Genomic DNA, 26,078 nt, shown 5'->3' on the forward strand with positions numbered 1-26,078 from the left:
CCCCCACTACCTGTGCAACTTTCCCCAGGGTTGAAGCTCACTATTACTAGAGAAGCTGGCTCAGCAGCCCTTGGACTGGCCCCCTGCAGGAGGCTGTGGAGTGTGGGCAGCAGGATCCTGTAGGGGCTCCAAGGTGGGCTGGGAGGGCCACTCTAGCTCCATCTCTGCCTAGCCTGTTTTGAGTCAGTAGCTTCCCCTCTTCAGCCTCTGTTGGTGGAGTGATGCCCAGGGCACCCTCTCAGGGTGTGAGGTTTAGGGTGGGGAAGTGAGCCCAGCCCTAGGGAGTGAGCAGGAGCTCAGTCCACTTTGAATGCTGTCAAAGAGGGAGGTTGTGACATTGATAAGGAAGTGCTCTTTTTCTTTTGAGTGTCTCTGATCAGAACCTAAGACAAAAAAATCTGGGGATGGATCAGACTGTCCTAGACAGACTTGAGGGGTGGGCAGAGCCCTTTTTAGAGAAGCTTTGTGGGCAATCACTATCCTTTTCTGTTGGCCTTAGTCTGCAGAGAGCTTCGGTGGGACTGGAGGGAGCTGGTCCTGGGCAGTGGCCTGGGCTGCCTTGTCCCTCACACCCTCCCCCAGGCCATCTGGTTTGTTTGCCTGGTAAACCTTTTCTTCATAGCAGGTACAAAGGTAAGCTCTCAACTCAGATTCTGTGGGAGGAAAGATTCCCAACAAGTGGGGTCTAAGTTCCTGAGGTTTTTCTCGGGGGCAGGGAACCCAGACAGAGTCCCAAGCTGAGAACCAGGGAATGAACCTGCGTCTCGTGCTGTGTGTGCTCACTGATTGATGCAGGTTGGTTGGGTTGTTTCCCGGAGGGATCATTAGCTGCTGCTTGTGAAGTTGAAACAGAGACAGAATGGACAGAAACAAAACCATGAAGGGAACTAGTCAAAGGAAGCAGAGAATGGGATATGCAGGGCACCTGGCAAGCGCTTGCTGTGCCAGGTGAACAGAGGGGCCAAGAGCTGAGAGAGCCCAGGCTTCTAGCTGAATTTCCTAGTGACCCACTACTCATCAGTGCTCTGGACCTCTCTGGCCTCAGTTTATCATCTGTGAAATAAGGGGGATCTAGGTCAGGGTGCTGCTGTAGGGAAGAAATAATCGCATGTGTTACGGACACAAAAGGTCTAAAAATGCTCATTACTATTAGTAATGCATTTAGCTTAGAGATTCTCTGTAGCAGATTCATTTATTTTATTTTTAAATTCTTTTTAGATACACTTGACAGTAGAGTATATTTTGACATATACATACGTGGACTATAACTTATTCTAATTAGGATTTCATTCTTCTTGTAGTAGATTCATAAAGGGGAAGGTGATTGTCAAGGGCACACGGATCTAGCACCTATTATAGTAGGAGGCTTCTCTGCCTTGGGAGGAAGCTCTTCTGGAGTTGGGAGGTGGTGTTCTAGTTGGGAAGCAGCTGAGCTGGGCATGGCATGGGGGAGCGGGGAGGCAGAAGGAGCTCAACAGGACTTTTGAAATCCACAATGAACAAAATCTGATTCTCAGCTGAACCTGGCCTTGGAGGAGGATGGACAGGGTTTTAATGGACAAGAAAAGGGGCCAAGGTAGGTGGGAGTGAGGCAGTGCTGGCTGGTGCAACACCAGGGTCCTTTCCCTTTCCTCTGGCCTTAGTGTCCCTGAGTACCCACTGCAGGGTGGACTTTGCTTTCTGTGGCCCTGTGATTCTGAGCCCGATCACTGACATCCCCTGCTGGTGGCAGCCCTGGTAGTGGTGGGGTGACTGACAGGCAGCAGCTTGGCCCCTGGCCAGGCAGCACTGCAGGGGTGGTGGGGGATGGGGCACGCAGCAGGCAGCAGATTCCAGCATAGGAAGGGATTTGCTTCTGGTTTCTGCCTCCCAGGGGTGTAATTGCCCCAAGAAACTCCTGCACAGCTGGGAAGCAAATGTGAAGGATTTTCTTCTCTGCACTGGATGTGATGGGTGGGGCCTGTCTTGTCAGGGTGGTTGGTGGAACTGGGTGGCTTGGGGTGGGGCTGGGCGGTGGGTGGTGGTATGACTGTGCTGGGGGTGTGACAGGCTGGGAGGGGCTGGGGCAGTTGTGGGGAGTGGCTCTGGGTAAGTGTAGGGTGTGGAGCTATCAGTGCCTGGCCTGCAGCCACACTACCTTCCCCTGCCCCAGTCCTGCCCCAGCTCTGGTACCCATTCACGTATGTGTGTTTCCAGAGAGGGTCTGGCTAAGTTGCCCAGTCTGCCAGCTTGCCACCCCCAGCTTCTCCCATTCACTCACTTTTGAGCCTGCCTGCAGTTTCTTCCCACACTGACCTCTTCTCAGCTTCCCCTCCCTCCTCCCAGTGTCCACGTGGCTGGGATGCCCATGATGGCACCTTTTGGGCACGTCAGTACTGTGTGCGTTTGCTCGTGCATTCATGTGCACGTGAGTTAGGAGGGTGTGTGGGAAGGGGCCAGGCTGCAAATACACTATGTGGTGGGTGAGCCCTGGGGGCTGCAGGGACCTGTCCCCATTTGGCCTGCAACAGCATCACACAAGATGCCCAAGGGGCCTTTAGAAATCCTAGTTTGAGGGTCTGAGTCACCACTCCCTTTTCAGTGCCTGAGACTGTGCTCAGCACCTTATATACAGACCCAGGGAGCAGGGAACCATCATCATTCCTAGCTCCCAGGGTGATATCCCATCTGACGCTTCTTCCTGGAGCCTATTCTCTTTCTCCTTTCTTCTGGCCTGACTTGCTATCTTCTCTTTTTGGGTCCACTCTAATTTTGATATGTGGCCTTGGGCCAGTGCCTTCCTGAGCCTCAGTTTTCAAATCTGTTGAATGGACAGTCAGTTTATTAGCCTGTATTATCTATCATGTGCCAGGCACCCAACTGAGCATTATACACGTATCATCTCTCTTAGATGATGTGGCAACTGCCCCTCTAGATAGATAATAGTACAAACTCTATTTTGTAGTCTCAGAGATGATGAAAGAATTGTGCCAAAGTCACAGACTGATAGAAAATGGAGCTGAGATTCCACTTCCGGCAGCTGGCTCTGGACTAAGCCTTACTGAATTGCTAGCGGCCACACACTCCATTTTTCAGGCTGTTAGGGTGAAATGGGATGAGCACACAGCTTTTCCCTAGGGACTGGTGGCATGCAGTAGGGGCCAAACACACATGAGTTGAGCTATTGGACACACCTCCCCATCAGAAGCTAAGCTAGCTCAGTGTCTGTGCCTGCTCTCAGGGAGCTCTTGTCTCCCCACTGGAGCCCACCCGATCATCCAGGGCCCGAGCCAGGACCCCTTCCCTGCTTGATCTGTAAAAAGGCTCTCTTCCGGGCTGGGGCTGGGGCTCAGTGGTAGGGCGCTTGCCTGGCATGCGCAAGGCATTGGGTTCAATCCTCAGCACCACATAAAAATGAGATAAAGGTATTATCCACCTACAACTAAAAAAATTCACACACACAAAAAAGAGGCTCTCTTCCCTTAGGGATCCTGAGGAGGACTGTGAGGACCAAAGCACTTTTGGGTAGGGAGGTGGGGTAAGGAATGACTTTCAACTCTTAGAGCAGTGGCCACAGTTACCGTGGTATTTCCCGAAAGTGCAGCGTTGCCATGGCGTCTCCATGACAACCAGAGCATCTCATTCATTATCCCCAGCACCTTGGCAGGGAAAGCTGGGGCTAGGGCTGGGAGAGCACAGTGGGAGCCTGACCAAGGCCTGGAGGCCTTGGTGGCTAAGGTCTCATACTCCCTCATACTCCCCAGCTAAGGTCTCTCATAGTCTCTGGAGTGCTCCCTTTCATGGGGTCTGGGCTTAAATTTAAGCTCTGTGTGATCTTGGACAAATGACTTAACCTCTCTGGGTCTCATTTTCCTTAGCTGTAGATGTAGATAATGATAATATAAGTTGTAAGGAAAGAGATAAGGTGTGAAAAATACATAGCATAGTGCCAGGCTCATAGTTAATGATCAGGTATGATGTCAGTATTAATAATGATGATAATTATAATGGCACTGTTGTTATTTTATTATAGAAACTCCTGAGTGTCATGGAGGAATAAAAGACCAAACTCAAAATCAGAAAGGAAACCTGTTTGAATCAAGATTTAGCTGATTCCATGTGACCCTGGCAAGTCACTTTACCTTGGAGCTTTCTTCTCCTTATCTGGAAATTGGGAATAACAACAGCTACTACTTCATTCACATCCCGAGTCCTCAATAAGGACCTGGTTCTAGGGTAAGTGGAAGCTTTCATGATGAACCAGATTTGGTTCCTGTCCTTGAGTGGCACCCAAGGCTTGGGGGAGAGGGAAGAAAGCAAAAGTTGTTTGCCCAGGGCCTCTGTATACCAGGTGCTGGGCAGGGCCCATCTGTGCAGGGATCAGTAGGTGCTGGGCCTGCCCTGTGGGTGTGCAAGTACAGGGACAGGGTGGTGTAAAATGGCCCCCCCTGCTCTGCACAGATCACAGGCTCTGGTGCCCCAGACACTGGCAGGAGGCAGTGAGAGCAGGAGGTTGGCTGGTGACTGTGCTGACCTCAGGGTGCATGGCCCTTGAGGAGGGCACCGCATGTGCCTCGGCGGATATGGCTGGTTGCGATGTGTGTTCAGTGTCACTAGAACATGATGTTTTAAAAGAGAAGTTCTGTGAAATCTCTTGATTTTAAAATGTTGATAACTAGGGCTGGGGCTGTAGCTCAGTAGCAGAGCGCTTGCCTAGCATGCATGAGGCACTGGGTTCGATTCTCAGCACCACATAAAAAACAAACAAACAAAAAAGGCATTCTGTTCATCTATAACTACAAAAAATTTTTTTTTAAATGTCAATAACTAATCCCAAATTAAAGAAAAACACTGTGCAAGCCAAAGACCACACATCTGCATTCTGTTTAGGCCCAAGGGTCCTGGTTCCCAACCTCTCATGGTAAGTGGGGTAGGTGGGGGCTAGACATGACTTCAGAGAGGTGGTGACATTGGAACTGGGTGGTGAAGGATGAGTAAGTGTCCCATGCGGCTGGAGGAGGCATTCCTGGCCATGGGAACTTCACCAGCAAAGGCCTGGATGCTTGACTAAGCTGGGTGGTGGGCTGGGCCCAGCTGTGGTTAGGGGAAGGGTGGTAAGGGTGTGTGGCCTGTGTGGTAGGCAGGCGTTGAGGTCCCAGCCCCAGCTCTCCTTGAGGCCTTGGTGGCCAGGGGGATGAGAAGCCCCTTGGACTTTACCTCAGAGTCACGGGACTCCATAACTCCGGGTGGACTGGGAGGAGAGCTTTCTGGCTGGCTGTGGGCCTCTGAGTGGATGGTGAGGCCCTGCGAGGCCCCTGCCAGCACGCTGGGTGGTCGACACTTTGTTTACAAGGCAGCTGGCTCGCGTCAGGCCCAGGGCACTTGGCTTTCTCCAGAGGCAGGGCTTCTTTTGCCCTCTCTGGCCTGGGTTTTGCAATGGCCTTATCCCAGCCTCCCTGGAAAGGCCAAGGCCTTCAAGGGCAGGCATTCTTCTCAGGTGTGCAGTGAGAGGAGGAAGCAGGGGCCACTTGAGGGCTGCAAGGAAGACCTCTCCAGGTGCAGGGCAGGCAGCATCAGCATCCGCTACAGAGTGGCCCCCTTGCTACATTTGATGAACCACATGGACATGTCACTGTCATCCAGCTCTCTTAGTGGACAGTAGGGTTTGCTCTTGATGTTGTGCATTCCATGGGCTTAGACAAGTGCATGATGACACGTACCCACCACCCAGCATCCTCCAGAGTGGCTTAACAGCCCTCTGCGCTCCCCACTCATCTCTCCACCCCTAACCCCTGGCAGCCACGTTCATTTTTAAAATGTGCATATTTTTTAATATCTGAGAAATGTTGCCAGATTCCCACAAGGGTCCATGACCCCCAGATGCCTGAGATTCTGTGAACTGCATCATTAACTTGCTGGGAGGCTGTTAATGTGCTGGAGGGTAGTGGGCGTGGCTCAGCCTCTCCTACTCTATCGTGGGTTGGACTTCTGCGTGGGCAGGGCACCATCAGGGCCCCCTGCCTTCTAACCCCACTCTGCATCTGCCTTGGCCATAGGCCAAAGGTGGGGGGCTTGGCTGCGACTGCAGGTGGCCCTCATCAGTGGTAAATGGAACACTAGTGCACTCTGGGCATGAACAGGACTAGCCACTGCAGCCTTCTTGGCTCTGCCCAGAATACCTGCTCTTTCTTGCCTTGCTCTCACCGAGAATTGCACGGAGTCCCCTAGAAAGTGCACACAATCCCTTATCTTCAGGTTGCAGTGAAGGCCATTCTTTCTCCATGTCCCTGGCCAGCCTGCCCTTGTTCTGGCCAGTTCTGGTGCCTCCAGAAACTTTTCCCTGGTCCTGCTCTCCCTTTCTGGAGAGGTTAAGTACCCCTCTGGTCTCCCAAATGCCTTTCCTTGTCCCTGCTACCACACCCGTCCCGCCGCATCATGGATACCTGCTTTCCTGGTACCTCAGGTTCCCCACGGTGCTGACACATAGTGAGGACTACAGTGTAGAGCAGCAGAGGTGTGAGAACCCCAGAAACCATCTGACCCGAGCTCCCTGTAAGAGGCAGGAAGCCCAGAGAGGGATAGAGTGTGCTGGGCATCTTACAGTGTGTCCTGGCACAGCTGGGGCCAAACCTGCTGCCCCCTCTTCTCTCCATTTCACAGACAAAAAAACAGAAATGACTCTTAACTAGAGGTAATTACTGTTAAGGTTTTTTTTTTTTTTCTTTTGCACAGTTTCTAGCCTAAGCATAAAAATATTTAACAAAAATATGACCACACATACAAACTGTTTTATAAATGTTTCCCACTTCAACAATATATATGGTAAATGTCAGTAAATGTCTTTCTTGGAGATACTATAAATGGCTGCCTAGGATTCTGTCACATGCTTGCATTATAGTTTCTATAATGACAGTCCCCCATTATTGAGCAATTGCCATTATAAACAGCACTGGGATTTGTATTCTTGTGGAGAAATCTTCACATGCTCCTGCAGTTACTACTTCTAGGAATTTATCCTAGAAGTGCAACTGTTGGGTCTCTTGTAGGCAGGATCCCTGCAAGCACAGCATATAGTCTGGGGCTGGGAGGGACTTCAAAGGCCTTCACCCTCAAGGCCAAGCCTGGGACTCCAGTTCCCTCACTGACTGCCTCAGCCCAGGCTCTCACACTTGCTTTCTGGCTTGGCATCATCTCCTGCCGCCTCTTAGTAAGTGTGGCTGATAGAAAGTAGCTTCTTGAATCACTAGGAAATCTCACTCTTCTTGGAGGCTTCCACTCGTGTTCAGGGGACACTGGAGGTTTGTGTTGGGATTGCTGTTGGGGCAAGGGAATTGTCATCTTTGCACAATGTGTGTGGGTCTTTGTGTACTCTTCCCAGTGAAATGGGGCAGTGAGGTGGCCGGGGTGAGCATTTCAGGCTGGAGGAGGAGGAGGCTGGAACCCCAGGTTCTGGCTGTCTGGGTAGACAGACCCAGTGTGGGGGAAGCCTCCTGTCTCCTGGCAACCCGGGATCCCCAGGCAGGGGATGTGGTCATCTGGTGCCCAGAGTCATGGTGAGCACTGTTAGCCTGTATCCCTAGGGCGAGGGACACGTGGCTGCATTAGGAGCACGTGGTGACAGCTGCCCTTTCTGAGTGTGTCCTGTGTCAAGTCCCATGGACACGTTTACTCAGATGAGCTTGCTGGTGCTTGAGAGGTGCAGCGATTCACCTGGGCCTTCTGGCACCACCAAGGCATGGGACCCCCACATCCCTGCCTGAATCCTTCTGTGGCTGCTTCTGCTGGAAACAGTCTTGTTATCTGCTGCATGGGCTGCTGTGGTCACTCGGAGAAATGGGTGCAGAAGGGAGGGGAAGAGAAGGGAAGGTTCTGGTTAGAGTCCTACCACTTGCTCTTACACTTTGCAACTGTTCAGTGATTCACTTTGTTCTTTCTGCTTCTGAATTTTTCTTGGCCCAGTCTTAGACTCTGATAATGATGAAAAAGAACAGTTACTATTTATAGACACCATGCGTTAAGTACTGCTTTATGTGATTTATATATATCATTGGACTTCATATCCGCAACCCCTTGTGAGATGGGCACTCCTTACTGTCTGCCCATTTCACACACGGGGAAACAGAGGCCCAGAGAAGCTAAACAGCTCCGTTGTCTCATTCTTTCCACCAGGTTTGGCAGAAAAACTCAAACTCTGATGACCTTGTCAGGACCTGTGTGTCTGATGGAATTTCCTCTTCTCTCCACAGCCTCAGCCCCGTGGGCCCTACCAAGGGAGCAGCATGCGACACCCCTGGGCCAGCCTAGTGTCCTCTGGCCTGCTGCCCAGTCCCCAAAGGAGGCCCTGACGCCCTGGGGCACTTCTGCTCTGTGCAGGACCAAGTGGGGGTTTGCCATGGTGACATAAAGGGGCGCAGAGGAAGGAAGGAGCGAGACCAGCCTCTAGACTGCGCCCCTGGCTGGGAGGAAGGGCTGGGGACCCGGATCCTCCACTCCTGCTGCCCACTGAGGACCTCGCCTCCTAAGTCTCTGTGAATTTCTTGGTCGGTCGACAACTCCCGTGTCTCCTGCGTGGGGCCTTGGGGTGGCCAGGGCAGGGCAGGCCTCCGGTGGCCAAGGTCTTGGGGGCCAGGATGCCTGCCCTGGCATGCCTCCGGAGATTGTGTCGGCATGTGTCCCCCCAAGCTGTCCTTTTCCTGCTGTTCATCTTCTGCCTGTTCAGTGTTTTTGTCTCGGCCTACTACCTATATGGCTGGAAGCGGGGTCTGGAGCCCTCTGCAGATGCCCCTGAGTCTGACTGTGGGGACCCGCCACCTGTGGCCCCCAGCCGCCTGCTGCCCCTCAAGCCTGTACAGGTGGTCACCCCTTCCCGCACCGACCCGCTGGTGCTGGTGTTCGTGGAGAGTCTCTACTCACAGCTGGGTCAGGAGGTCGTGGCCATCCTGGAGTCTAGCCGCTTCAAGTATCGCACCGAGATTGCACCAGGCAAGGGGGACATGCCCACACTCACTGACAAGGGCCGTGGCCGCTTCGCCCTTATCATCTATGAGAACATCCTCAAGTACGTCAATTTGGACGCCTGGAACCGCGAGCTGCTGGACAAGTACTGTGTGGCTTACGGCGTGGGCATCATTGGCTTCTTCAAGGTAGGCAGGGAGCAGGGCCCTGAGCCCTTCCCGCCCTGATCTCTGTGCTCACCAGCAGAGCACTAGACTTTTCTCATTTGTAAAATGCGTTTAGTGGTCATATCTACTCCCAGGAAGCTTAGGTGGGAGCAGGCCTTGTGCGCAGTGAGTACTTTATGCATTTTAGGGGTACTTGGCAGGGGGACTTCGTGACACACAGTGGATCAGTACATAGAAGGCATTTACCCTGGAAAATCCCTGGGAATGGGTGCAGGGTTGGAGAGAGCATTTTCTGCTCAGGACTCTGAAACCTGTCATGACAATTCTCCCAATGGAGGCGACTTGTTCCCATTTTGCAGATAAGAAAATCAAGGCTTGAGGAGTTGGGTTACCTATTTGAGGCTCTCAGTGTAAGTGAGGAGCTGAGATTGGAACCCATACTTGGGCAACTTGGGCTCTATCCCTTGCTCTTTACTCCTGGCTGCAGTGGGGTGTGGAATTTATGCACCTGCCAGACCAGACCTGTTTTGTATTGAGAGATAGGAGAAAGAAATCCCAGTGGATGGGTGGATGGGTGGGGAGCTATTCTGGTTTTGATGGAGCTCTCAAAATGACCACTAAGATTGGGATCCTTGCTGAGAAGGAGAGTCTACCCTGGGAAGGGGAGGTTGGGAGCAGTGGATGCAGGTTCCAAGGATGTGGTAAGGCAAGATGAAGAGAGACGATGACAGGACTCTGGTTGGGTGCTTTGGGGGACATTTACTTCTTCATTGAGCAAATAGGTACCAGCCACTTCAGCGTTCTGAGTCCTGTGCTAGGCGCTGGACAGAGTGGTCATGGGAATGGACAAAGTCCCTGCTCCAGGGAGCTGACGTGCTAGCGCAGTAGGAATGGGTGGGGGGCTAGTACTGGGCAAACATACTTAGCATGTGGCAGTGAGAAGTGCACCAGGAGCAGAGCAGGGAGCAGCCCAGAGGGTCCTGGTGTGGGCTGTTGGCAGCACTCTCACAGTAGGCCAGAGAGGTCATCTTTGGTAAATCCAACTGTAGGAAGTGAGGGAAGGCTCTGGGTGGCTTTCAGTGCGAAGAGCCCTTCTGAAGGAAGGGACGGTAAGTGCACGGGTCCTATGCAGGCTCTTGCTTGGCGTGAGTCAGGAGGGGAGGCGTAGGAGACGATCAGGGGTGGCTGTGTCCCAGGCCTCCCTGGCGCATTGTGTTCTGGGCCTACCTTCAGTGCGGGAGGACTGGTCTGGCTGAGCGTTTCCCATGGCATGTTCTTTCAAGCACTAATACAGCAGGAGGCTCTGCCACTGAAAAGGCATTGTGAGCCCCGAAATGCAAGGCCCTTAGAAGTCCTGCCGCAGAGCGAGCAAGTGAGATTCGTCCCCCGCTGGCTTGAGCTCGTTCACAGAGCACCCTCTGGGGAGCACTGGCCTGGTTTATGGCTTTACAGAAGCACAAAGTCAGACTGTCTCCATTGTCTGCGTTTTTTGCCTTTTCTCCTGGACTCTCTAACCTTTCCTGCCATGAAATTCATTAAGTTTGATTCAGAGCCCCAGGCCTGAAAATCATCAGAATGGCTGATGTTTATTGAGAGCCTGCTTGGAGCAGTGCACTGCCCACATGCTCCTCGTAAATAAACTTGCTACACTCTGATAAGCCATCTACCCAGGCAGGCAGATAGTGTCCTTATTTAAGAGAGAAGGAAACTGAGGCAAAGAGATTAAGAAAAGTGCCCAAGCTCACACCTCCAGTAAGTATTCTCTAGGATTTGAAGCCCAGCAGTCCAGCTCCAGAGGCCTTGGTCTTAACAACGGTGTGGCAAGTCCAGGAGTCCTGCTACCGTTTATTTAGTAGAAGTCTGCATCAGAGACCACGTGCAGTGCACAGAGCTCTCAGTCTCACTACCAGGCAGTGGGCACAGGACATTGGGTACAGCTGGTGCAGCAGAGTTTGTACCCTGTCTACCTGCGGTTCCTTGCTTTACAGGGGAATGTGAGGCCCAGGAAGGAGTTTGTGCAGCGTCCCACTGCGGAGTCAGTGGCAGTTCTAGATTTTCCTACTCTTCCTACATTATTGCACATGACAAGTGCATATGACAGGCCTGTGATTTTTCAGCTCAAACTCGTGCCTCCTGGTAGTCGAGGCACATCTCTTGGCCCTTTCTGCAAGGGGGGCTTCAGCACTGTGCCTTGGACTTGTCAAGCCCTGAGCAGCCTGTGGACTGTGGGGCTCTGGAGATGCTTGTGCTTCTGTTCCCACCAAGGCTGGACTCCTAGGGCAGTGTGAGAGCAGGGACTTAAAGCTCCATGTCCTGGGTTAAATCTTTCTGGCACTTAAAAGCAGAGTGACCTTGGGCAGGATGCTCAATCCATTTGTAAAGTGGGACTAATTATAGCTCCTGCCTTGCTGGTCTGTATTGGAGATAAAACAAGACAATGGGCGGGAAGCACTGAGCACTCTGCCTGGGACCCAGAGCCACAAAATAAATGGTGGCTCTCTTGTTTTGTCATTCTAAGTTCAGCCAACGTAGTAGTGGTGGCATTGTCTTGTGGCTTTGGCCAGTGTGCTCCTGTGAGGTCCTGGAGGGTGGAGTCCAGTTTCCTCCTCTGTAGCCCTAGTTCCTGGCACTGTCTTGCCCCATCTTTGTGACTCCAGATGCTCTGGCCCTGAACACACCTGGCAGAGGTCTGGCAGGGGCTACCTGGCCTCTTGGATTAAGCACTTACATGTTCCAGACACTGAGCTCATTGCTTCTCAGGCATTATCATGTTTAATTTTCACAGCTGCCTTGTGAAGTGGGCACTTTATTTTCAGATAAGAACCTGAGGCTGAAAAAGTTAAATAGCTTTACCAGAGCAACATAGCTAGTAAGTTGTAGAGCCAGGATTTGACAACTAAGCTTGTTGCTTCTAATCTGACCATGGGATACCATGTAAGAAGAAACTGGCTAATGGGGGATCTGAGCCCAGAGAGGGGACTTGGGGTCCCCAGGGCACCAACCAGTTAATGCTTAAGTCTGTGAGGCCTCTGCTTTCCCATCCCTGGCTCAGGGCTCTTCCTTCCTGTGCCTGGGTGACCCCACTAGAAGAGCTAGTGTCTCCTGAGAGGGTCCTCAGAGCTGAGGAACAGAAGCTTTTACTCCTGGGGGTGCAGCCTGAAGTGGGGCCAGGCGGCAATGCCAGGCCAGCCACTTTGTTCCCTTCTCTGGCAGGTTCCTGTCATTGCCAACCAGGGTCAGCTATCAGCAACTTGGCTTTCTCTCTCTCTCTCTGGGCAGTGGGCTGAGCTGCCAGCACCTGGCAGTCAGCTCAGGGTCGGGACTTTGAAATGGGATCCTCAGCCCTCGTGTCCTGTGTGGCTTCCCAGGCCTTGGCACATATGAACAGGGTCTCTGGCCCCCACATAGCTGAAGCAGTTACATCCTTGGCCAGTGCTGACTTGGGCTGTGGGGAGCCTGGAGCTGGGGAAGGTAGCTTCTGAGGACGGGGCTTGATGGGACTTAGCATGGGGCCACCTCTGCGGCTGGCTCAGGGTGCTGCAGGGTGGAGTTGGCAGCTATCCCTGTGTGTGGAGCAACCAGTGTAGGCTCTTTATCGCGGTTTACAAGGCCAGGGTCCCAAAGAACTGTTGTAGAAATGGGAAAAAAGCAGTATCTATGGAGGAGACCAGTGCAGGGGACCCTTCTGGGTAGGCACGGTTTCACACTGGGGCACAGGGCTCGCCTGGGACTCACTCTTGGCTGTGTGCCCAGATTGGTGCCCACCCGTGCAGCCCTGATGGCACCTGCACATGAGTCTGTCTCCCTCCCCAAATTGTCCATATACTTTTTGTTCACTCATGGCTTGCCCGACCCCACTCTTTCTCCACATTCATTCTCCACAAGACAGTCACATAGACCTTTTCAAGATAGATTGGAACCTGTCATCCCTGTGGATACTGTTTGATGTGGTCTTTGTTGGCTTCCTGCTGCTCTTTGTAGCCTCCAGGGTCCTTCAGGTCTGGCCTCAGCAGAACATTCTGCCTCATCTCCTCCTCTCCCTCTTGATTGAACCTCTACTACCTCAGGGCTTTTGCACTTTGCACTTTCCTGGGACGTGGCTCCTGCCTTTCCCCTAGTTGATAACTCTTTCTCCGGAAGGCTCTCTGAGCCAGCTGACTGTGTCGCTTGTCTATAACTGTGAATCTCCTCTCTGTAGCATGTACCATGATGAAGCAGGAGCCATGGGCCTAGGGAGGAGGTGATGGAGTGATGTGGCTGTCTGTAGACCCCCAGGGAGCTGGGTAGCCCCAGAGACCTCACCACGCTGGCAGAGATTGGTGGGCATGGGAGCTGGACTGCTGTAAGAGGGTGGCCTCAGGGGTGCTGCCGGTGTAAGGGAGGTTGGGAGTGCTGTGTAGCAGAGTGTCTTTGCTTCCCCCCGCAGACAGTTCCTCTTCTCTGGCCTGGAGAAGAGTCTTAACTGGCCAAGGCCAGGCAGTTTGGTAGCAGAGTCCATGCTCTCAACTGCTGGACTTTCCCCTGGTGATTTGGCTTTTCTGGGCCTCCGTCTCTTTATGTATGAAATGGTCTGGTCTGACAGCGCCTCCACTGTGGGGTCACTGGGAGGATTAGCGGCATTCCAGCGTGCACAGTTCACGGACCCCCTGCCTAGTTTTGGTAAGCGAATCAGACGTGTTCACTAGTATTCTATTGTAGACAGAGGAGAGGGTAGATGGTTGAGCCGGGGCATGGCGAGCCTGCCCGTGAATGTTATGAATATTGTTGATGTTACAGTTTGGGGTGCATATCTGAGTTCCACGTTCCTTGGAGTTCCAGATCTGACAGCTGTTCCCCTTCCCCCCTGCACGATTGTAGGCCAATGAGAACAGCCTGCTGAGCGCACAGCTCAAGGGCTTCCCCCTGTTCCTGCACTCTAACCTGGGCCTGAAGGACTGCAGCATCAATCCCAAATCCCCACTGCTCTACGTGACACGGCCCAGCGAGGTGGAGAAGGGTGTGCTGCCTGGCGAGGACTGGACCGTGTTCCAGTCCAACCACTCCACCTATGAGCCTGTGCTTCTGGCCAAGACGCGCTCGTCCGAGTCCATCCCGCACCTGGGAGCTGATGCGGGCCTGCATGCTGCACTGCACGCCACGGTAGTCCAGGACCTGGGCCTCCACGATGGCATCCAGCGTGTGCTGTTTGGCAACAACCTCAACTTCTGGCTGCACAAGCTGGTCTTCGTTGATGCTGTGGCCTTCCTCACGGGTAAGCGCCTCTCGCTGCCTCTGGACCGCTACATCCTGGTGGACATCGACGATATCTTCGTGGGCAAGGAGGGCACACGCATGAAGGTGGAGGACGTGAAGGTAAGGCGGGCCTCGCGGATTCCAATCCTTGTGGCCCCCATGTGACTCCCTACCTGCACTTCCCCGGTGCTGTTATTCAAAATAAAGTCCCCCAACCCCACCACTAAGTTTATATTAATTCTTGTGTTCAAAGCAAGTGCCATTTAAAATTTTGTTGAAGTATTTAAACATAGGACTTTTTCTTTTTTTGTTGCCGGGGGGTGGGGGGTGTACCAGGGATTGAACCCAGGGGCACTCAGCCACTGAGCCACATCTCCAGCCTTTTTAAAATATTTTATCTAGAGACAAGATCTCACTGAATTGCTTAGGGCCTTGCTAAGTTGCTTAGGCTGGCTTTGAACTCGAAATCTTCCTGCCTCAGCCTCCTGAGCTGCTGGGATTATAGGCATGTGCCACTGCGCCTGGCAGACACAGAAGACCTTTGCATCTTAGTGCAGAGTTGTGTGTGGAGGAAGAGATCCAGTCATCAGAACATGAAAGTGGGAACCACAGTGTCAGCCATCTGCCTTTTCATCTAGATATGATTTTAAACTCTTAAAAATGTTTGTATCAATATCAGAGTGCCCATAAAATTCTTAAAACAAAAATGGAGAGCTCAGATTACCATATGGCATATTTTAACTTAGGTCTATGGAGAGAGTGAATGCATGCATTGAATTCCAAAAGTGTTTACCCAACAGAGCTGTGTGTAAAGACACTTTTGCAAACCACAAGATTTTACATACATGCGCTGTCACCGTGAAGGAGAAGCCTACAAATTAAGACCACTAAACAGTCTTAAAATGCAGTTTTCAGGTTACTTGCAAAGGAGACATCTGACATCCTAGTGTAAACGGGAATCTGAGTCGGTTGCTGGGAGTGGAGAGCACCATAACAATAAATCCAATGAAAACAAAACAGGGGATTAAATTCTGAGAGATGCGGCTGCCTGCTGACCGGTGTCCTCTCTCACAGGAGATTAGCGAGTGTTAGAAACATATTAGCACCAAACCAGGGCTCTCTTTGATGCTCCCAGGAGGCTTTAAAGAGACCTATGAGAGGCTCACAACTCTCCCTGAACAGATCTGCCTGGTGAGCTGTGTCCTCTGTCCACCTGAAATCTCTGCTACCGTGGCCCGGGGTCTGCAAGGACGACCCTAGTAGAGTCTGTGTCCTTTTCTTGGTCAGGAGTACACTTTGTGCTTTTCTGTATAACCCCGAAGGAGAAGAATAGAGTGGATTGTGTTGAGGAGTGGTTATCCTGTAGGGATTTGAGATCAATTTGAGTCCCAGTGTGACCCTGGTTGACCAGGTGACACATGTCACTCCCGTCCCACTGCTGAGCCTCCCCTGTGAAATGAAGAGATGGAGTGATAGGGGATTTTAGGCTGTTTCACAGCACTCCCAGAGGCTTCACAGGGGTGCCCCACGAGCTGGGTGGAGTGAGGGTCATGTTCTGATGGCCAGACACCATCCTCCATGCCTCCTGAGGAGCTGGACCGGGCAGCATGGCTTTGATTGTGTTTCTCCCTGGAATTTCATTTCTTGGAGGGCTGTCCTGTTGAAGAAAAATTGAAGATGACCTCTGCAGAGTCTTTGCTCTAAACATCTTCATATGCAGCCACAGTGGACCAACCTCTAGCAGAGTAGATTGCTCTGTTCCCTACTTGGGATGCCCTTTCCATGGCCCAGCCCTGCTGTCTCCTGCTCGGACCAGGCCCTTGCTACTGTGCAGGGGAGCCCTGTGAAACTGTGGGCCAGGACTGGGCTCCAGGGTCGAGCCCACAGGGAAGTCAGTGTGTCTTCCAGTGAGCTCTGGATCGTGTACTTAGGTTTCTTATTCTCCCCATTTCTAAAGTGAAAAGCATGATAACAGATTGGAGCAATTTCTGTAGAAGAATATAAATCGAGGTGCCCTCTCCTATGCTCTCAGCTCAGAGCAACCTGCAGAGTGCTTCTCTAATGCGGGTCTCCTTACCCTTAAACATCCTTGTTAGTAGGAAAGGGCAGAGCAGTTTCTTCTTTAATCTGAACACAGGTGACCACTGTGGCCTTCTTTCATAGATGTACATGTCACCTTGTTAACTCTGCAGCACAGTTGACAAAATACCAACAGAAGCTGTTTATGTGGGTGCTGCACTGTGCCCAGCCCCTTCTGTGCACTGCCTCATTTGGTCCTCCCAGTGGCCTGGCAAAGGGGGTGTTATTTTGAGTCCTATTTTTCAGAGAAGGGCACCGAGACTCAAAGAAGTGAAGAAGCCACATGACTGGAATATGCATGTCTAGTAGGCAGTGCTCAGCCTTGGTCAAGTGGTGACAATACTGTCCTAAGAGAGCCAGGACTTTTATTTTGCAGCATGTCCTGAAAGCAGGGTTTGAGAGGTTTCCTGGCAGCCTGTGAACCCTGCAGTCCTGGCCCTAGAGTGTGACAGCACATCTGTTTCCCAAGGGCCAGCAGCCCTTACTGACCTGCAGAGAGCTGCGCGTGCCAGGCATGGGAACGCCATGGTGCTGGGCACACAGCACATCCCTGGACAGGTCATGATCCTTTGACATCAGCCTGGCAATCCACCAAAGGGGAGAAAGCCTTCCCAGGTAGATACTGAGGCTTTCAGTGGCAGTGACCACAGATGTTGTGATGGCCCCCATTTTTCATCACTTAACCAAACATTAGGCAGTTCGTTTTTCTTTCTTTTTTTTTAGTATTGGGATTGAACTCTGGGCACTTGACCACTGAGCCACATCCCCAGCCCTATTTTATATTTTATTAGAGACGGGGTCTCACTGAGTTGCTTAGCACTTTGCTAAGTTGCTGAGGCTGGCTTTGAACTCACGATCCTTCTGCCTGAGCCTCCTGAGCCATTGGGATTACAAGTGTGCGCCATCGCACACAGCAGGCAGTTTTATATTCAGCATTTCACTTAATTCTCCCATGAGCGAGAAAGAGACCATTGTGCAGTTGAAGAAACAGACCTAGAGGCGTCACAAAGCTTTTTGAGGACACATGACAGAGTCTGACTAGAGTCCAGGTCTTTTTGTGCTGGAGGCCTGGTGAAGGCAATGCAGGCCAGTCTCCCCGTGTGCAGCCCATGTCATCCTGCAGAGCCCTGTGCTACAAGGGGCTCAAACATAGTGCAATGCTCTGCTGTTAGCCCCTCGTTCTTAGTTACTTTTGCATAAAGGTCCCAGGTTTTCACACAATGCTAGGGATCAAACCCAGGGCCTTGTGTGGCAGTGGGAGCCCTACCACAGAGCCACACCTACAGCCTTGCATTTGCATTTTTACTGGGCCCTGTCAGTTTTGCAGCTGGTCTTGCTGGAATGGGATACTTCTCAGGTCTCTGGAAGGAGGGGAGCTTCTAACTTCCTCTCTTGCCTTCCTTTCTCCTCTGCTGTCCCAGGCCCTGTTTGATACACAGAATGAACTACGCACACACATCCCAAACTTCACCTTCAACCTGGGATACTCAGGGAAATTCTTCCACACAGGTACGTAAGCCTGCCCTGCCCCCTCTTGGGACTTCCAGGGCTGTCCACACCCACAACCTTGGAGTCCTCTGCCATGATGCAGCAGCTGGGCTTACCCATACTAAGGGCAAGTCTGCTAGGACCAGTAGGCCACAAGAGTAGTGAGAGTCCCAGGCAGGGGTCATTTGGGGACAAAATTGACAACAGTTTCCATGCCTCACTCCCTGACCTTCGGCTGTGCTGTCCTAGGTGGGGCATCTTCCCTTCCACTCCCCCTGCCTCATCCTTTTAAAATTATTTGTGTTATTTCTGCTTGTAAGAAAAACTGGTTGAATTTTAAGAACATTACAGAAATATGTAGCATCGAAAATGAAGGTACCCAGTACTTGTACCTCCCCAGCATGACCAAGTTCTAAGTTCAGTTTGGAGTCAAAAGGATTGAATTTGAGGGCAGTAGGCTGCTTGGTTCATGCCTGCCTGCTTTCCTCTTCTGAGCCTTTCAGGTTCCTCCCATACTGCTCTTCTGGGACTAGGCAAGAGGGAACAGCCCTGTAGTAGCCTTTCCCTCTGTCTTCTGCTCAGGTCACAGCAAGGGCAGCTTCTCCTGCATTCTAGGAGAACATATTGGTCAACAACGCAGGGTGGGGTGGGTAGAGGGGCAGGATGTGCAACACAGCCGCCAAGACAAACATGAGTGATGTTGCTGGGCCCCTGCATTTTGTGGTGTTGCTGGAGAACCCTCTATCCCTGAGGTGTGTCTCCAGCCCTTTCTTTGCAAATTTTGTTCCGAGGCAGGCTCTTACTGAGTTGTCCAGGTGGCCTTGAGTGTGTTATCCTCCTGCCTCAGCTCCTGGTTGCTGGCTTCAGAGCCACACACTACCACACTCAGCTCTGCATTTTTCTTTTCTTAACCTTCAGCCTACCGTGGTGGTTGTGGTAATACATACAAGACAGGGGTTAACCATCCTGTGTATACACAGAGCCCTTCTACAATCTAGTAGAAGACAAATGACCTGTGTTCCCTATTGGAACAAAGTCAGGGCAGACATGTCAGAGGTGGAGGAAACACTTGAGGCAGCTTGGCCAAAGTCACTCCTGAGTTAAGGACACACTCTAGATCAGAAGCCAGGGCTCTGGGACTCCATCTACTCCTGCACTGTAGCTCATGGCAGCCTCTGGATGGGCAGCCCATCCCAGGCCTGGGCCAGCCTGGAGGGCCTCATGGCTCTGTGGGCCAGGCTGAGCTGTGTGCTGGGACTGCAGGTACTGATGCTGAGGATGCTGGGGATGACCTGCTGCTGTCGTATGTGAAGGAGTTCTGGTGGTTCCCCCACATGTGGAGCCACATGCAGCCTCACCTTTTCCACAATCAGTCGGTGCTGGCGGAGCAGATGGCCCTGAACAAGAAGTTCGCTGTCGTGAGTAAGATTCCCTAAAGGGCAGAGCTGGGTGGGCTCGGGGCTGGGCCTGGAGTCCTGGCTGCTGGTGTCATATTGCTTTTGCAATTTAGTTGATGGACTCCCACCAACATCTGTGTGCCCGCACTGGGGCCTGGGGGCAGGGCAGGGGAGCTGGTTCTATAGAGAAGAGCCCCACTTTGTAGACAGGAACAGAGGCTCAGGGAGGTCATCCCAGGACTTAAACCCAGAGCTGTGTGTGCCCTAGGCCCAAGCTACTACCTCCCGGCTGGGGTGGGAGGTACCAGCCTGGGTTCACTGGCCAACCAGAGGCAAGAGAAAGCAGGAAAGATCTCCACCTTATCCCTCGCTGTGGGGTACATGAGGCCTCTGAACTCGACCAAGAGTTGGGAGACCTGGGCTGTAGTCCCAGCTCTGCCTGCGACTCTGACTCAGAGATTCTGAGCCCCTCCCCTGCCTCTCAGGCCTCAGCTTCTCCATCTGCACCAGGAGGGCTTGGACCAACGGCCCTGCCGTCTTGGCCTCTGATTTTTCTCTTATATGTTCTACCAAGGGGGAATAAGACCCAAAGGGGAAAGACCCCCGTGCTCATCCTGCCCTGGTCATCCCCTTCCCAGGAGCATGGCATTCCCACAGACATGGGGTACGCGGTGGCCCCCCACCACTCGGGCGTGTATCCTGTGCATGTGCAGCTGTACGAGGCCTGGAAGCAGGTGTGGAACATCCGAGTGACCAGCACTGAGGAGTACCCCCATCTGAAGCCAGCCCGCTACCGCCGCGGCTTCATCCACAACGGCATCATGGCAAGTGTAGCAAGTGGGCCATGGCAGTGCAGGGGTGGGGCGGGCGTGTGCTGTCCTGGGAGGCATGGCTGTGGCTGGCCGGCTTCGGGCTCCAGCCCAACCCTTGCTGCTACTGTGGCTTGAGGCTCCATCCCTGGGAAGGTGGGCTGCCAGTCTGGCTCCTCTCATGAGGAACTTCGGGGGGGTTCCTGATGAGGATGTAGGACAGTCTTCTGCTCCATTCATTTGCTCATTAAGAACTTCTCTTGAGCTTCTACTTGGGTCTTTCCTTTTTTCAGGCATTAGGGACACAGAACTGCTTAAAACCCAGAAAGGTTCCTGTTCTTATAGACTTGATGTCCTAGTGGCAGAAAAAAAATGTGTAAAGTATATAACAATCAGTCGGTGATAAGTGCCCTTCAGAGAATCAACGAGGAAGGGAGATGAGGGAGGCAATTTTCAATAAATGTTAGGAAGGACCTTCCTGGGATGAGCCATGCTGCTATATGTGGAAGAGTGTTCAAGGCAGCAAAAACAGCAAGTGCAAAGGCCCTGAGGCTTTGTGCTGGGTGTGTTTGAGGACGAAGTAGGAGGCCAGCATGGCTAGAGGGGAGCAAGTTAGAGGCTGATGGTAGAGGATGTCAGGGGTTGGGGGCAGGATGCTATGGGGTCAAGTAAGGCTTATCATCAAGGCACTTCAGCTTTTAGTTAGAGATGGGGAGATTTTGAAGAAGCATGACATCATTCATACTTGCAAAGGTTTTTATCATTTCTTGTTGTGTGAAATGGAGAATATAGGGTACCAAAGAGCAGACAGACCAATTAGGGGCCACTGCCATCTTCTAGCCAAAGATGATGGTTGCTTGGAGCGGGGTCAAGAAAGTGATCATCTATTGGACTTGTTAGAAGTTCCTTCCATTGAGATCTGCTGATCAGTTGGCTATAGGATGTAGGAGAAAGAAGAGTCCAGGCTGACCTCAGGGCTTCCAGCCTGAGACACTGGAAGAACAAGCTATCATCAGTTGAGATGGGGCAGCTGTGGGAAGACAAGGTTTGTGCATTTGTCTGTGAATCTCCCTGACCATCTGTCCATCCCTCCATACACCTTCTCAGTACCAGGACTCATATTAACTCTGGGATGAGGTGGTGACAGGCTAGACCCATTCCCTGTTCCCTCAGAGCCCGTTTCCTTAGGGCAGATCACATTGAACTGTTAAGCCAGTGCATGACTATGAGTATGACCAGATGGGGCTCTGGTGTTGTGAGAGGGCTTGCCAAGTGCCACTGGAAGAGTTGCTTTGGAGGGTCAAGGATCCTTACTGCAAATGGCCCAAGTTTCCAGAAATGTTCTTACTTTGTTATTTTGGGTCCTACTTATTATTTTGTGCGGAAAATAGTAATGGAGTCTAAAATGTCAAGGGCCTGTGGTTCACCTAGGGGAATATCACAGGCTACTGGGTCTTTGGGACCAAGTACCTGCCAGGAGGTGGCCACACAGGAGGCTGCCTTTCTGTGGAGATACCCCACCCCATCTCCCACTGCCATCCATGCCAGAGGTACCATAGCTCCTTTCCTCATCCCCTCCCAGGTCCTCCCACGGCAGACCTGTGGCCTCTTCACCCACACCATCTTCTACAACGAGTACCCTGGGGGCTCCAGTGAACTGGACAAGATCATCAATGGGGGCGAGCTCTTCCTCACCGTGCTCCTCAATCCTGTGAGTGCTCCAAGGTCTGCAGCTGATGGGAAGCGAGGCTGCAGGGCGGCCTGTCCTTGGCTGCAGGGACCTCCCTGGCTGGGAAAGACCGGAGAGGCTGCCTTGAGAACCTGGAGGTTGGGACACCTGCTCCCCAGCCCTGGCACTGTCAGGGTCACTTTGTGACCTTGACTAATGGATTGGAGCTTTCTTTTTCTTTCTTTCGTTTTGCTCTTTTGTGGTTGTTGTTCTTTTTAGATATACATGCTTTTTCTTTCTTTCCTAATCCTGCACTTTAATACTGGCGTATTTGCATTTTTGTGTTTGTTCTCTTTCCAGTCTTTGTTCCTGTGTGTATATGTGCATGTGTGCATTCACACGTGCACACCCTTCCCCCCCCCCCCCCCCCACAAAACCTTTTTGCTTGAGCTTTCAGGGCATTTCTTTCCTTATCTTCAAAATGGAAATAATCACCTGTACTTTAATACTATTAAATAAATGTCAAGTGGTTGTTTTGTTCAGTTCTCTGGGCTTAGTACCTTTTTTCCACACCTTTTTTCCAAGACAAAACACAGAGCTCCCGCCTCAGGTCAGCCTCCCACCTTAGGGTTGAAATGCCTGGGGGTCAGTCAGACCTGGATTCATCCCTGTCTGTACTCAGCCCATACATTGAGTTGGTGGCCTTGGGGTATCTTGCCCTGGTCATCAGGTAGCCCTGCAAAGTGAGGCAGAGGTGAGGTTGGAGGTGGGGGTAAGGTGGCTCAGATGCTGACCTGCTGCTCCCTCCCTCTCCCCCTCCCTGGAGCAGATCAGCATCTTCATGACGCACTTGTCCAACTATGGGAACGACCGGCTGGGCCTGTACACCTTCAAGCACCTGGTGCGCTTCCTGCACTCCTGGACCAACCTGCGACTGCAGACGCTGCCGCCTGTGCAGCTGGCCCAGAAGTACTTCCAGATATTCTCTGAGGAGAAGGACCCACTGTGGCAGGTGGGGACAGGGAGGCCTCGTGCCTCGTTGCAGGGGTGGAAAGTCTTCTGCTCATAGGCTCATGCTCCAGGGCTGTGAGGGCTCAGCCTTCATATCTTCACACTCTCCCCAAGGGAAACCCAGGTGTCCGTTTGCTTGCCAGTGTGGGCACGCTTCCTCTCGGGAACATGTATGTGCACGCATATGTACATGTGCACCTCCCCACAGACCTGTACACATCCATACTCATACACAGCCTTGGAAAGAACAACTTTAAAAAAAACCTGTGGAGCTGGGTGTGGTGGCACACACCTGTAATCACAACCCCTTGAGAGGCTGAGACAGGAGGATCACAAGTTCGAGGGCCTTAACAAAGTCCTAAGCAACTTACCGAGACCTGCCTCAAAATAAAAAGGGCTGGGGATGTGGCTCAGTGATCAAGCTCCCCTGAGCTAAATTCGCAATACACATACACATGCACACACAAAGCCCTCAGTGAAAAGCCCACAAGCCCCGTGGGTGAACATAGAGCAGGGAGCGTGGGCAGCACCTGCCCTGCCTTGGTCAGACTCAGGTCATCTCCCAGCCTCTTTAACTACAGCAGGCTCTGAGCCACCGGGGAGGGAGCTCACGGGGAGGGTTTGGGGGAAACCAGTTCTTGGGAAAGTCGGCACCTGGGGGTTAAAAATAGAAAGCAAGACCTGAGAATGGTGGCGTTTCAACAGTTCAGACCCGAGGTCCCCAAACCTTGATTTGTGGGCCAATTCCAGCCTGTGGTCTGCTTTTGTAAAGACAGTTTTCCTGGCACACAGCCACGCTCGTTCTTGTGAGCGTTCTCTGTGGCTGCTTTCATGCCCTCGCAGCCGAGTTGAGAAGTTGCAGCAGAAGCTGGACAGTACCCAAAGCCCACGATATTTACCAAACACTAACCAAGAGATTTACCAACTTCGCAGGGAGAGTTTGCAGACCCCTGGTCCAGACACTGCTTGCCCAGTTCAATTCAAGTGCTTGTGAGTTCCCATTATGTGTCCAGCATACAGCTGGGCATTTTGCCAGACTCTGTGGGACACGTGAGACTAACCAGAAATGGTCCCTGCCTGTTGCAGCCCAAGCATCTGGGGATGAGAGGTGGCAAGGCTACATGCAGACTCTATGCCTGTCGATCAGCACTGGAAGGGCCACATGGTCCTGGGAGCCTCTTCACTGGGTTTTGGGCTTCCCTCACATCCTCCCAATGTTGTTTTAGGACCCCTGCGAAGACAAACGCCACAAGGACATCTGGTCCAAGGAGAAGACATGTGACCGCTTCCCAAAGCTCCTCATCATTGGTCCCCAGAAAACAGGTAGGTCTCCCCACCCTTCACCCATCCTCTCCCAACACCTGCCATCTCAGCCACAGAATTCTAGGGACCACATTCCCTTGGTCCCACTCCCCAGGAGTCTACCCACTCCTTCCCCAGAAGCGAGAGTAAAATTTGGGGGAATGTGAATCTCCCATCAGTGTGGACATGGGACAGGGATGGATGGGATGCGCATGGCATTCTCCTGGTTGTCCTGAGCTGCAGCCTCAGGGACCTCTCTCTGTGTCCTGGCAGCTTATCTGCAAGTTTAAGCAGTGCCTGGTACAACTGGCCCAGTGCAGGGTGGGCTGTGGCCAGTCAGCTGTGTCTAGCAGAGGTGCAGGGAGGGAACAGTGACATGATCGCCGGGCATTTGCCACCCACGTGAGTCTGTAAGACCACTCCCAGTTTACAGCTCAGAGAGGTTGAGTTTTCCCTAACACAGCACGTTAGGAAATGGCAGTGCCACACCTTGATCTCTGTGAACCCAAAGCTCATATTCTCCATCACCAGACTCTATGGCCTCCTCTTCTGGATGCTTCTGTAGATATGAACCATGGAAACATGCCATAGGGAATGAATGAGGAGTCTTTCTAGGGAGGAGGGAGGAGCGGAGCTGAAACAGGAGGCATCAGAGCCAGAACTTGTGGGTCTTCAGAGTTCCACGTTAACACAGGGAGGGCCTGGGCGGGGGCTTTTCCCAAGTGCCAGGGGACAGAGGTCTCGAGCAGAAAAGGCCAGCAGAAAGCATCTAGTTCTAGTTCTAAGGAGACAGCAGTCAGTGGGACGTGGCTGTCAGAGTGCTGTGAGGAGGAGTCAGAGGACAAGCCCTTGTTTAGGAATGAAGAAGGCTATAATAGATGAGTGATGTCTGCAGGGTACAGGTGTTGGGGTGTCCACATGCAGGCCCTGTATTTGCCATCCTGGATGTAGAGAAGTTCCTTGTACAGACAAGAAGAGCAAGACCCAGAGAAAGGCAGGAATTTTCCCAGGTCCTTGTAGAGAAAAGGGGGAGCGAGGCCCAGAACCCAGGCTCCATCCTTGAGTTGGGGGTTCGGCTGTGGGCTCAGCTGCCTCCCATCCCTACAGGCACCACAGCCCTCTACTTGTTCCTGGGCATGCACCCGGACCTAAGCAGCAACTACCCCAGCTCAGAGACCTTCGAGGAGATCCAGTTTTTTAATGGCCACAACTATCACAGAGGCATTGACTGGTGAGTGAGCCTCTCGATCTATAGCAGGACAGGAAGGCCATTCCAGAGGTGGTGGGGAGGTCACTGTGGCCACAGCAGGAAGCAGCTGCTGCTTGTTCACACACAGCTACAGTTCCTATAAACAGGGACAAGGCACAGTGACCCTAGAGTCATGGTGGGAGTGTTGTCACAGGCAGGGTGCTCCATGAGGAAGCCCTTTGCCCCTTTGCATAATCGCCTGGGACAGAGACTGCTGAAGGCAGGGTTGAGTCCCTCCCTGGCTTGTACAAAACATCCTGAGTCCCAGAGGAGGGGAGGAACTCACACAAGGTCCCAAGGTCTGCTGGTGACAGAGCAGGGACTAAAATCCAAGTGCTCTGGCTGACAACCGGCCCTTCCCACCATGTGTGGCCAACTGTGGAGAGAAGATGTTCCTGTGGGCCTTTGGAAGCACTGGCTGAGTTCTAGGGGGCACCTGGGGAGGTAGTTAAAGTGGAGGCTGCCCACCAGAACCTTCTACAGAGGTGACCGTCAATGTGCTCTTTGGTCTTTTATCTACCTATCTTCTCACTGTCCATCTGTCTGTCTTCCTGTGTGTCCATTCAGCCATCCATCCATCTTTCTACATCTCTCAACATGTCTAGTCTCTTACCTAAAACCTTATGTGACCAGATGTATTATTAGAAGTTAGTGTTGTGTTTTGTTTTAATAAAGGTAATATGGTGCAAGCCATGTAGGTAGCAGTCTTCAGTAGGGCTGGGGGCAGCATCCGCAGCAGTA

The 26,078-nt window shown here is 52.3% G+C and overlaps 1 protein-coding gene across 4 annotated transcripts in view; it reads left to right on the forward strand.

Annotated features, from left to right (window-relative positions):
• Ndst1 (N-deacetylase and N-sulfotransferase 1) overlaps positions 1-26,078 on the forward strand; it is a 60,292-nt gene that overhangs the window by 21,310 nt on the left and 12,904 nt on the right. For all 4 annotated transcript variants that reach the window (XM_026414629.2, XM_026414627.2, XM_026414630.2 and 1 more), the window contains 10 exons: positions 4,013-4,215; positions 8,226-9,122; positions 13,959-14,453; positions 17,834-17,921; positions 19,164-19,318; positions 19,936-20,121; positions 21,689-21,817; positions 22,605-22,787; positions 24,013-24,109; positions 25,196-25,319. In XM_026414629.2, coding sequence (XP_026270414.1) covers positions 8,610-9,122; positions 13,959-14,453; positions 17,834-17,921; positions 19,164-19,318; positions 19,936-20,121; positions 21,689-21,817; positions 22,605-22,787; positions 24,013-24,109; positions 25,196-25,319 — 1,970 coding nt within the window. In that variant the 5' untranslated portion in view covers positions 4,013-4,215; positions 8,226-8,609. The remainder of the gene's footprint in view (positions 1-4,012; positions 4,216-8,225; positions 9,123-13,958; positions 14,454-17,833; positions 17,922-19,163; positions 19,319-19,935; positions 20,122-21,688; positions 21,818-22,604; positions 22,788-24,012; positions 24,110-25,195; positions 25,320-26,078) is intronic.

Source organism: Urocitellus parryii, chromosome 1, assembly GCF_045843805.1.
Source record: "Urocitellus parryii isolate mUroPar1 chromosome 1, mUroPar1.hap1, whole genome shotgun sequence".
In the NCBI taxonomy this organism is placed as follows: domain Eukaryota; kingdom Metazoa; phylum Chordata; class Mammalia; order Rodentia; family Sciuridae; genus Urocitellus; species Urocitellus parryii.